The sequence below is a fragment of the Tamandua tetradactyla genome, chromosome 8, assembly GCF_023851605.1.
Source record: "Tamandua tetradactyla isolate mTamTet1 chromosome 8, mTamTet1.pri, whole genome shotgun sequence".
Classification (NCBI taxonomy): Eukaryota; Metazoa; Chordata; class Mammalia; order Pilosa; family Myrmecophagidae; genus Tamandua; species Tamandua tetradactyla.
Window position 1 is genome coordinate 61,583,285 of NC_135334.1, and position 12,875 is coordinate 61,596,159.

Consider the following 12,875-nt stretch of genomic DNA (forward strand, 5'->3'; position numbering starts at 1 on the left):
TATTCCTTCTGGTGTCTCTCATAAAAGCAAATTAAATCACATTTGGATATACAGGGTTATAGTGACAGGACCTACTAATAATCAATTTTCTTTGATATATTTTTTTAGTTGAACCCTTATATCTTAGCTGCTCCCTTCTTTGTATTTATTCTGCCAGTTAAATCTCTAGGGAGAGAGTTAAGTTACTAGGCAATGAGATGAGAATGACTGTAAGTATTGTAAAAGTTAACACATAACTGTGTCACAATTGGATTTCCCACTTTTGGAGGACTTTGTTGCTCTAAGGTGTTAGTTGCTTTTCTCTCCTTATCTACAGCTCTGTATTTTATTTTCAATCATACCTTCCTCACAGAAGTTATCTGATGAATTCAACTATCTCAAATTTCTCCTCCTCTAAGTACGTATATTGATAAACAGAGCTAGGCAAGAAAAACCAAGTCTAACTTGGTTCAACGGAGTACCAACATATTGCTCAAATAGTGGTTTCAAGGATTCCAGGTAGGTTTGGCTACAAAGAGTTGTAAAGAGCAAACTTCCATTTTTTAGGAGCAAATGATTTCCCAAAAGCTGAAGCTCTTGGTCATTGCTATGCTGTCTTGGAATAGGATCACCAAAATGTACTATTGCTGGAATACATGCTTGGTTAAATTGGTAGCCATGAAAGACCTGAAAAGATCTGAAAACTGGGAAATATGGAAAGAACAATAATCAAATGAAAAGCAGAGTATCATGTAGGAAAAATGGCAAAAGTAGTTTAGAGCTCTTCTGCTCTACCCTCTGCCTGATTTCAGCACAGAGTTGAATTTTTTATTTTATTATTATTTTTAATTTTTTTATTAATTAAAAAAAATTACAAGAAACAAACATTCCCAACACACACAGGGTTGAATTTTAAGCGTCCTCAGATTTCTCTAGGAAATTATCAAATTTAGTACCTAGATTACATTTTGCCCTAAAGTAGAATGTGATTTTAGCCTCTAGGTGGAGAGACTTATATAGAATCACAACTCTACTCTCATTTTAAATAAACCCTCTTTCAATTCCACATGCGCTTTACTACGCATTTCTTCACAGCTCAAGTTCTTGAAATAAGTTATCCATATTCAGTTCCACTGATTACTCTACCTCCCACTCACTCACTCCTCAAATCCCTGAAATCTGACTTCCCATCATCACTCCATTAATTTTTAGATTTTCCATACTAATAATCCAGAAATCTAACAAATGCCAAACAGGACTTAAGAATGAGAAAGATGACAGCAGAGAGTGAAATTATTTGTAAAATGAGAAAATCCAGCTACCCATTTTCAGGGAAATACACTACCAGGTGAAAAGCAAAAATTCCTCATAAATTGTCTCAGGAGAAGCAAACATAGAAAACAAACAATTTCAGGAAGACATACAAACATCAATACTGAATGTGGACTAGTCATGGGATTGAAACTTAAGAAAGAGGCACAATGTCCAACATTAAATATACACAGATTTGTAAAGGGTTGTAACGGAGATTCTTGCACTGACTGTCAAGTAAATGCAAAAAGAGAATAAATGTAAACACTTTTACTACAATCTCAACTTGCTACCACACTAAGTATTAGTAAATTATTCCGTTCAAATAGCCTGTGACCAATAAACATCATTTCATACTCAAGTAACCTATTGCAGTATTACAACTGTAATGCAAGTGTTATACTACATCTATATTATTTGCAATAATATACTTCTATATATTATCACTTGAAGGCAAAAACAATTTTTCAGCAATTTTTACTGCAGCATATTTTTAAAAAGTTTTTCTCTATTTTTTCTATCATGTATATAAAACATTTATAAGAATATGGCTTTATAAATACCAACACTGAGCTGAGAATAAACACTGTCCAATTTGATGGGAACTGCTATAGAAACTGTAAATTTTACTAGAGTAATGGTTAAACATTTGGTGGGGGAAGATAGGGAAGAAAAACCGAACTTCATTTTGGCTCAAAGTTTTAAAAAATGTATCATTTAGATAATGTTAAGGATTAAAGTTACTAAATTTTTTGGTAGTTGAGTAGTTAAAAGTCTGTTCAATTTAATAATGCTATTCAATTTAATAAGCACCTATCGACTAAATTCATCAAATCAGGGATTAGGTGTGAAGACTTTGATGAACACTCCTTAAGAGGTCTTAAGATAAATTCAGAGGCCTGACCTTTATAGCAAGTCATGTACAGATAGCATTCTGAAAGATTTCTTATCAAATTAAGAATTCTGAATATGTACCTACTTTAAATAGTTTTCAAATGGGCATCTTTGCAGTTTGAATTTCCTTAAACGGCTATGTTCATGAGCAAGTTCACCTTCATATACCTATTCTGGCAAAGGAATTTTCTAGTGCTTCCTTATTCCGACCTGTAAAAATTTGAGAAATAAAATTGTACAATAAAGGACTGACTTTTCTAGTTTCTCATTAACTTTGCACATTTGGCTTTCTTTTTTTGAGTTATTGCATTTTTATTGCTAAATTTATAAGGGTTCATTATATACTTTAGATACAAGTCTCTTATTAGATACATGATTTACAAATATTCTCTCATTCTCTAGGATGTCTTTCCACTTTCTTTTTTTATTGTAGCTTTTTTAAAGTTAGGCTTACAGAATTATCATGCCTCGGACATATAAAATGCAGAGTTCTCATATATAACCCTATTAACTCCTTGCATTAGTATGGTAAATTTGTTATAATTCATGAAAGACTTTTATAATTATAATATTAATTATAGTCAATTATTTATTATAGTGTGCATGTGTTATACAGTCCTGCTTTTTCTTTTAATTTTTATTCAAGTAACATACGTATGACCCAAAATCTCCTTTTAACCTCTTTACATATATAATTCAGTGCTCTTAATTACAGTTCTGTGCTACCATCACCACCATCCATTACTAAAACTTTACAATCAACCCAAATAGAAATTCTGTACAATTTAAGCATTAACTCCCCATTAATCAACCCCAACCGAGCCCTTAGTAAACTATATCGTAGATTCTGACTATGAGTTTGCTTATTCTACTTATTTCATATCAGTGAGATTGTACAATAAATTTGTCCTTTCCTGTCTTATTTCAGTCAATGTGATGCTTCCAGGTTCATTCATGTTGTCACATGAATCAGAAATTCATTCCTTTTCAATGCCAAATATTCCATTGTATGTATATACCACATTTCATTTATGCATTCATCAGGTTGTTTCGATCTTTTGGCAATTGTGAATCAAGCTGCTGTGAATATCGATGTGCAAATATCTGCTTCAGATCCTGCTTTCAATTATTTTGAGTATATACCAAGCAGTGAGATTGTTGGGTCATATGGCAATTCTATACTTAGCTTTAGAAGGAACTGTACATTTGGCTTTTAAATTCTGTCCTTGGAATATTTATTGCATTCATAGTAAATTAATGTAAGTGGCTGAAATAACTACAACAAACGTAAGTTGGTCAAATAACCAACACTAGAAAATACTTTAGTTTCCTATATATTGTCAACTCAAAGTAAAAATGTTTAAAATATGAAGAATTATGTTTCCTCTTGCTGTCCAAGTGAATTAAAGATCTTCCCTACAGAAACTTCACCTGCTGAACTCCACACGGCCTGCTCATCTTTGTTCACTTACCAAAATGTGTACTGTCTAATGCATTTAGCCTAACCTAAGGTGAAGTTTGAAAAGTATTGTTTTTTGTAAAATGTCTATTTTTCCACTTGTTTGCTTACTGTCTCAAATCTGTGATTAGGCTAGAGCAATTTACAGTACAACTGTTGGGTCTACATCACCTTTGGATTGCTGGCACTTCATTTTTGAGACAGGTAAGAAAATTGATTCTATTTTAGAAGAGGGCCAATGAAAGGCAGATAGCTATTTTCTCAAAGTTCATAGCTTAGAATATAAAAGCATTATTGTAAAATTTTTGAGGAATGAAACAATTCTAATATTTTCCATAATTTGGAACATCAGTATTTCCTTTTAGGGTATAAACTACAGTGATTCTCAGTGAAGTTAGGGCCTGATTCAAAGAATCACCTAAGGGGTTTTTGAAGCTACACAGGTACACAGGCAAAAATCCTTCTCGTTATGCAAATTTTTTGCCTTCCAGCTATTCCAAGCACTCTCAATAACTCCTCATAACAGGAATGTTACATTCTTTGTTTTAGGTTGATTGCCCATTAACCAGTGAACTGTATTTCAGTGGGGATCGATCAAATTTAACTTAATAATTTAAAACTTTAAAATTATTTGTTGAAAAAGCACTTCTGAGGTATTCCTTGCCTGTGAATGCTTCAGCTACTCTTGAACTATTTTTTTTAAACTTAGAAATCAATCTTTGCCTACTATCTTGGAAGGACTTCGTGTAAAGTGAGATAGGAAGTGTTTGAACTTCAAATGCCTGCTGTCTTAGGTCTTGTTCTCCCATTCTTCAGGTATGAATTTAATGTTATAGGACTCGAATGTAAAGACCTCACACAAATTTAGTAACTGTCAAAGAATTTAAAGCTAAAAGGAACTCTAGTACAACAGACCTCATTTTTCTAAAAGATGACTGATGCAGAGCTGCAAAATGATTTGACTATAGCCAGTTAGTAGCAGAAGGACAAAACTAGAATTTTTTTGAAATCTAAACTGCATTAAGCCCCTCTTTTTCTAAGGAGGCTGTCTTCAAAAGAAGCCATTCAAAGGGTTTGCATTTACATTTAGGACTTTTTAACTTGGGATAGTTTGGCAACAAGGACCCACAGAGCAAAATGTATGATTGTTAATCAGTCATTAGTACTGAACCCAGTGGCTCTCAAACCACTAAATTCTACTCATTTTCTATAGTGCTATTAAGCCTCCATAAACAGAGTAAATCTCAACTTTATTATAGAACTGGTAAAAATAACATTTATTCAGTAACTGAACAAATGACCATAGATAAGCAGGTCTATAGGAATTTAGACCTAGCGTATTGACCACCCAGAGAATACCACCTACATTTGTAATAATAGAATAGACCCATGGTTTTCAGTTCTTGATTCACTTCAGAATTATTGCTATGCCTGAAAAATACTTTATACAGCTGTAGTTACACTTCAGAAGAGGTAATGTTACCAAGAGTATATGATGGTGTACTTGACAGAAAAAGGAAAAGACTTACCTGACTGCACACTAATATAAGTTCCTTATCTGTAAAGAGGATCTTTGAAGAGTAAATACTGGTATGAAACCATTTTGAAAAGTGAAATCTGAAGTATCCGAAGCTGAAACTCAACAGGCACTTGTTTAAAGATCTTAAGTTCCTCTATCAGAGAAACGTTAATTTCCTGATTGAAACATTACTAAATTATAAAGCATGCTTAAAGTGTACTGCATTAAAAAAACAAATATATCATAATGTGAAGTGAATTTGTTATACAAAAAATAAAATCTTCAGAGGATCATGACAAAAAAATTTAAAGAGCAAAGAGAAACAATGGAAAGTTTGTCATAGTACTGAAAATATTAAAAATAAGAGTTTTAAAGTATATGATTTATCAGGTGGAGCAGGAGGCAGAGAGTGATGAACTGGGGGGGGAAATTGTAATGGGGCATGAGGAAACTTTTGGGTATGCTCATCATCTTGACTGTGGTGGTGGTTTCACAGATTTATGTGTCAGAACCTATCAAATCGTATATTTTAAAATGTGCAGTTTATTCTTACCAATTATATTTCAATAAAAAATGAAAAAAGTATATGATTTAGGGCAAAAAAAGCTATTAAAGATAAGATTTGACAAAGGTCTTGAGGAAATATAAAAATTCTCTCATGGAGAAGCTAAGTTAGAAAGAGAAATTATTCTCAGAATTCTAAAAAATAAAATACGTTGTTGCCACTTCCTAGAGACTTCAATTTATTTTAAATACCTGACTAGCTTTATCATAATTTTATCATGGCATGGAACTATTACTGGTTAAGAGTCTCTTATCATCAGGTTTTCTTAGTATTAGGCTAAACCATCACTGAAGAAATTCAGGTGTGTCAGGATATTTTATTTTTAAGGCTAAAATGGATCCCCTTACTTCAACTGCCACATGTAAATTGATCTCCAGGTGAATTCCTCAGTTGTTTCCAAAGTTCATTCACGGGTATATTTAGTAATATAGAGTATGTATATGTGAATTTGGTAGAGAAACTATATTAAATAAGCAGTATACAATAAAAACCTAAAATCTCTGCCAAAACTTTTGTTATCACTAGTATGACACATCACAAAAACACAAATGTAAGGTATAGAGGACTACTCCACCCAACCCCTACAGACTTACCCGTAGAGTTTTAAAAATACACAATATATCTAGCTTCAACCTTGGAGAATAATTCAACAGGGATGGGGTATGCAACAGCTATATATTTTTAGAGTCCTACAAGGTGATTCTGATGCTTACCCCTGCTCTAACAGTAACTGGTTCAATACTCTTTAATGAGTTACCTATATGTATACCACAAATCAATGTCCTAATTCTCTTTGGAGAGATCAAAGAATGCTAGTTACTTTATTACCCTAAGGCATTCCTAGCTCTACTTTAACAAAGTTTTCCTAACTTTTCTTTGGGAAACTGAAGTTATTCTCTCAGAAGCTGGCATCACCAACTCCTCAAATATATTAATTTTGCAAATGAAAGTACTAAAGAATAGTGCAGTTTTTTTTCTAAAAGGTAAAGGTTAAGTCATGGAGTCTTCAATTTTAAGACATTAAATACATGTTTCATTTCCTTATGGTTAAATGTTCATTGGTTATAAGGTTAGAAACTTCAAATTGTCCAAACATAGGATCAATTATGGAAAATTACATCATATAGGTCTTATTTCTCACACATGATTTCTGAGCAATCTGTTGTTCTTTTTTTCCCTACAATTTCTTCCATTGTAACTCAAACTAAGGTAATTGCTTCTATAAAGAAAAATAAAATGAATAAGGTTCATGCTAAATTTATATAATATAAGTCATAAGAACAATCCTGCAAAGATAATTTGAAACTAAGGCAAAATGTAAAATAGTGGAGTCTATTTTCTCTCTTAAACTTAAAACTTAATTTTAAAATCAAAGGTTAGGAAGAAAACGGTAAACATTTATTCCTTTTCCAATACTTACCAACATCACTTGCAAAGTGTTTTCAGATAACAGAAATATTTGAGACTTTACATTGTTGTAAGCATTGATAAATGACAACAATACACACTACTTTGCTTTAAAACGAAATAAAACCACTTGTTTCTTGATCTGTTCCCAGAAATATTACATGTAAGAACATTCTTCCTAAAACTGTTTTTGTTACCATCTGCATTCATCTGGAAGGCATCTACCACGTTTTGGTTTTTAAAAATCAATCAGTCTAGGGCAGGCCACAGTGGTTCAGCAGGTAGAGTTCTCACCTGTCATGCCAGAGATCCGAGTTCTATTTCCAGTGCCTGCCCGTGTTAAAAAAAAAAAAAAAAAAAAAAAAAAATCGGTCTAGTCTTTGATATGAGGATCCGTTTATCATTGCAATTTTATTAGCTCCTAACAGAGTTGAAATGTATGCCTTCACTGACCTAAAGTAACTAGTTACTAATTTTGTTCTCCGAATAATGTGCAAAAGGGTTGGTGGGGTGGGGGGCGGTGGCACAAGGAAGAACAGCCCAAAAGAATATCACATTTTTAACCCTTCAAACAACACTGAGGAGGAAATTTCCCATCTTTCCATAGTGCAGACAGACTCTGAAAAAGAACAAACACACATCCTTGCATTAGTAACACAACTGGAAAAAAAATACAGTTCATTCGAAATACTGGGTAAAATAAAGACCAGTAGGAACTTTTCTTTCAGTTAGTTAAAAAAAAAAAATCAGTGTTTAAAGGCAACCGAATTTATGGAGTGCCATAAATTCAATACCATCATCAAGAATATCCCTTTACTATGCACCTCACTGCTTTCGCCAGCAGGTATGAGGATGCCGTTTTAAACCGGGTGTGTTATTCCTGTAGGCCCTTCCTTTTCTTATTTGCCCGGCCAAAGGGCCGTCCCTTTTCAGCTTGGTTACCTTCCAACATAGATTTTTGGACCCAACTGCACATCATTCCTATGTGAAACACCACAGAGAGGATCTGAAGTTTTAGGGAGGGGCAGATAGGAAAGAATAAATGACATGAAGACAAATATAAATGTGGGGGAGGACACGCCGACTCCGTGGGGGAAGAAAGGAGGGGGAAGCGTGCACTAGGACGAAAAGCGAAAGGGTCTCCGCGCGGGATCCTCGCATCCCAACGAAGACATCATGCGTTCCAACTGTCTTGTTAGCCAGTCAAAGTAATACTCTGAGCCCAGAAGTAAATCGAATCCTTTACACCCTTAGTTAGAAAAGGGAGCAAAATGTACAGGGCCCTCTGCAACCCCAAACGAACCCTGAGGCCGAGGCACACTCTAAACTAGAGGCTATGATGTCGCCTCCAGCCGGACGCGCTCTACAACAGTGTCCAAAGAGGTCGCCATTCCCAGCTCCCAGATTCATGACGGATAAGCTCCAATCAGCTAGTCCTTCACCTCACCGTCCTCAGTGTACCACCACTCGGCTCCAGCGCTCCTGCAAGCCTCAGACAGATAGCGCTGAATCGCCTCAGCGCTCCCAACATGGCGGCTGATACCACAGCTCTGCCTTTGCCCGCTGTGGGCGTGTCCGACCTTGGTGCATTTTGGGCCTTGTAGTTCCGGCAATAGCTTCGGTGTCCCGCTATGACCTATGAAGACTACAAATCCCAGAATGCACCGTTCCTGAGCATGGCTATTGGGGCCTTTTGACCAGAGAGATGATGTCATTGCAAAAACCCCACTGCATTCATTGTGCTACGGTCTATCCACCCCCCACCCCACCCCCCCGTTGCTGCTGGGCTTGCAATTGCGCTCGCTCCAGCTGAGCTAAGAGTAGCAGCAGTACCAGGGCAGGGACTGAGTCCAGCCCTTGGATCTAGGGCATCGCAGCACCTTCCCTGGCGTGCGTGACTCATTCGCACATCATTTCTGTTTATGCCTGGGGTGGGGAGAAAAATCCCAAACCAGGTGAGTTGAAGTGATTTATTAAAATGGTTCTATCAAGTTATTCCTCCCGCTTAGTTCTCAAGGCTTTCTTTGGGAAGGTGGGGGTGGGGGCGTATTGGGGATGTGCTCTCAGGCGCTGCCGACGGAAAAGCTCTGAGCAATTTGGGTCACTGCAAAGAAAAACTCCAGCAGTCTTCCCCCGCCAGAGTACTGGTGCCTGCCAATTCCCTAGTCGCAACTCCTCTCAGCCTTTTTGAGGCTGGGAGAGGGGGCTATGCTGGGAAGGATGTTAGGAAGCGCTCTTGGAAAAATCAAAGGAAGGCAGAGGTGGGGGGCTGCAGTCCTGTCACACACAGCCCGAGTGCTGATGTTTGAGTGGGAAGGAATGATGCGTGAGGAGAAATGGAGACAGTGATTTAATGTAGTCGCACTACTTTGGAACATTTAATATGTCGCCTGGGCGAACACACACTATTTTTTGAAGATGAGCGTGCTTCTTCTGAGTAGATTAAGTTTTGTGAGCTTTATTTGATGTCTGTGTGTATGTGTGTTTGTCTCGCCTTTTCTGCTGATTTGAGGTGACAGTGTCCTTTAATGGTGCACTCCCTGGCCGTCAGAAACATTTCACGTGTCTGAGGAAGATCCTTTTAGTCTGCTTGAGGCAGCATTTTGTTAAGTGTTTCCCGTTCTCCTGGCTGCAGAATTTCAGGATTGTTTGGGAGTGGAGTCGACAGATTTGTGCTTGTGTGAGTGTTTTAAATTACATTGTAATAGGCTCCTTGCAACTGACAGTGGTACCATAATGAGCTGCCGTTTCCTGAGGCAGAGTTACCAGTGAGTAGTAACGGTTTGGAGAAGAGATCAATTAAGAAAACCCAGCTGATTTTAACTTGTAGGGAAAGGGAAAGTTAGAAGCGCTGTTAACCTTCATTTGCCATTACTAAAAGATACTCGTGGGAAAGTGACCCTAGTGAGGCAAACCAAAGAATATAGTAGTATTTTTGTTTTTGTTTTGTTTTGTTTTATGAACTGACAGATTTAACAGGACAGAAGGCATTCTGACGTGTGTGATATTGGCTCTTCTCCTGTGAGAGTTACAGGGATGATTAGTGCAGTAAATGTTACTTTGAGATTAACAGCTGGCTGGCTCTAGATCAGATGGGTCCAGTCTTAGTTGAGAGATCTACAACCTTGGAAATGAATGGACCTGGGGTCAACCACACCCCCTTTTGGAATGTCAAAGAAAGGAGAAAAGCCAGAGTATTTTATGCTTAACACTAAAATGCCAGGCTTTTTCTTATTGGAGTCAGGCATGATGGCACAAGGGGGAAGAGAATCATTTACTGCTGTCTTTTGCTACTGAACCGATTTTGTAATTCAGACCCTTAGGATCTAGAGTAGAAGATGAGTGATACTTGGTTAAATGCTACTTTTTACTGAATGCAAATCTATTGTATGGGCTTCATCTTAGGGTGATTTATTGGGATGGAGTGAGCAGCTTTTGGATTTGGGAAAAGATCGACTGTCTGCCTTTGCCTCTCCCTGCTTGTTTCTCTTGCTCCACTCTCTGCTCCTCTGGCTTCTGGCTATTCTGTCCTTCTGTTTACCGTCCTTTCCCTACTCCTCTATGTCTCTTGAAATTCTTTCACTTTCTTTCCCTGTCTCTTCATTTGCAAGTCCTACTTTTTCTTCTCTGTTTCAAGATCTCCCCCTTATTATCAGTATATCGCATCTCTTTCTCTGAATCTCTTTCCAAACTCTGAATACCCTGCCCGCCCCTTCTCTACTACCTCACCCAAGAACTCCAGGGTAGCTGTAAACCTTATGAATATTTATTCAACAGTCTTCTGTGAAGGGATTTGCCTTTTCCTTTTCTTGCAGTTGCTTCTTGGCAGGATGGCAGGACCCCTTGTCTTGCTTTATGGTTTCTTTGACAGACATAATTTGGCCCCAGCAGCATGTGGATAGTGAAATGTTGCAATTGAGTTCATAATACTTTTCTTTTTACTGGCACCTGTATTAAGAATTGCCAATGCGTCAACAAGGTTTTTAAATGTTTTACAATAAATGTTCTCATAATCCCATAGAGGAAGTCGTTTTCAAATGGCTTCTGCTTCATTTAATACTTTTTTCCCCTTATGTATGCTCTAGTGATTGGTGAGAAGCTGTCTTTTCCCTTCCCTTCCGTTTCCCTGTTGAATGTTGAGAAGAAAGCCAGGTGTTCAAACTACCCATTTGTTTTTTGAAGATATTTGGTGGTGGTGGTGATGGGGGTGAGGAAACAGCTTTTTCTCCTGTTGTTTCTTCTTTAGAGGAAAGAAGTTTGTTATTTTATACCCCTCTCTTAAGGAGAAGTTGAGTGGTGTGGTGGTGATGTTTGTTTGTTTAATAGCAGGGCTTCTATAGGTGTAGAAAATCTAACTGCTGTCCATCTGGAGGCAACTGGTGTGACAGGCATAACTTGAAGGTGTTATCCTAGATCTCACTCTCACGACCTTTTCATTTCTGTTTCCTTCTTCTGAAATGTTCCTTCACCCATCCAGGCTTTTTAGAGTTTTAGGGAAGGGATATGAGCTGAATTGGAGGGGTAGATTTGCCACTGTCACTACTGTCTCTGTGATCCAGGAACCATGTATTTCTTTCTGCCTCTTATGTATCTGCAAAGGGATAATGATCCTTTCCCCTTTGTTTACTTGACCTGATGTTATAGCCATCTATAATTGGCCCCAACCTATCATTTTCACACACACACACACCAAAATATTAATTGAGCATCTACTATATGCTAAGCACTATGGTTGCATTAGTGAAAAGACAGAAGACAAACACTTTACTTACCCTTATGGAGCTTAAATCCTAGTAGGGAAGACAGTCATTGAGGAAGTCATTACAAGTGTGATCGATGCTACTTCCAAAAGGGGATGCTACTACAAGATGAACTGGAAATGCCTAACATGTGGCTACCCCCTTCTGTGAGGCAATCAGTGGAGGTCTCCTGTAGGAAGTAAAATTTAACTTAAGAGTGAGTGGGAGAAATTCAGGATAGTAATGGGGATTGGGGAGAGGGTGGTTTGAGGAAGAGAATGTGGGTTTCAGGCAGAGGTTGCTGCATGTTCGAAGGTCAAAGGGAAGAGTGTAAGTATGAGGATTTGGAAAGAGGGTAGTCAACATGCAGAAGAAGAAGAGCAAAGGGAGAGTAAATAAGAATGAGGCTCGAGAGGGAGGTGGTAGAGGCTAGGGGTGGACAACTTTCCAAGCTGAAGTTGAATTTGGTGTTTGTCCTAAGGGCAATGAGAACCTATTAAAGGATTTTAATTAGCTAGAGGAATGACTTATTTAGATAGATATTAAAAACATCACCCTGGCTGTTGAGTGAAGGGATTGAAGGAGGGGATTGACCAAAGTGAATGGGTAGAGACCAAATAGCAAGTCATTGTTGTAGTAAAGGTGAGGAATGATGGTGGCTTACATCTAGCGTGGTAGCAGAGGACTTGGAGAGAAGGGATAAGAAAAGCACTAAATTAGAAAATTATAACTGCTAAAATTTGTTGATTGTATGTGAGGGTCAGGAATGATTTCAGTTTTGGATTGAGCAACTAGTTTTGCTATTTACAGAAAAAAGGGAATATTGGATGGGGACCAGATTTATTTGCTTATTGCAGGCATGGAAAACTTAAAAAGACCTTTCCCTCACTTTTTTTACTGATGTGTAGGATGTGGCATGATGAAGTAGAAGAGAGCTCTGGATGGGCTTTATAAGACTAGGCACTACTTACTTATGAAGCTATATGATATTGGACTCACATG

The 12,875-nt window shown here is 37.4% G+C and overlaps 1 protein-coding gene and 1 long non-coding RNA gene across 19 annotated transcripts in view; one reads left to right on the plus strand and one right to left on the minus strand.

Annotated features, from left to right (window-relative positions):
• LOC143644429 (uncharacterized) overlaps window positions 1-8,752 on the minus strand; it is a 70,654-nt gene extending 61,902 nt beyond the window's left edge. For 5 of the 15 annotated variants that reach the window (XR_013156693.1, XR_013156691.1, XR_013156692.1 and 2 more), the window contains exons 1-3: window positions 8,582-8,752; window positions 7,588-7,753; window positions 7,429-7,464 (exon numbers count right to left, since the gene is read on the minus strand). This is a non-coding gene — a long non-coding RNA (uncharacterized LOC143644429). Of the gene's footprint in view, window positions 1-2,269; window positions 2,395-7,428; window positions 7,465-7,587; window positions 7,754-8,437 lie in introns of all 15 variants that reach the window. The other 10 variants (XR_013156699.1, XR_013156694.1, XR_013156696.1 and 7 more) reach the window with 9 other exon arrangements.
• A 152-nt stretch (window positions 8,753-8,904) lies between these two features.
• Window positions 8,905-12,875, plus strand: part of RAB30 (RAB30, member RAS oncogene family) — a 105,057-nt gene continuing 101,086 nt past the window's right edge. For all 4 annotated transcript variants that reach the window (XM_077113443.1, XM_077113444.1, XM_077113442.1 and 1 more), the window contains exon 1: window positions 8,905-9,089. Coding sequence is in view for 1 of the 4 variants with exons in the window: in XM_077113445.1 (XP_076969560.1) it covers window positions 9,057-9,089 (33 nt within the window). In the remaining 3 variants the exon portion in view is untranslated. The remainder of the gene's footprint in view (window positions 9,090-12,875) is intronic.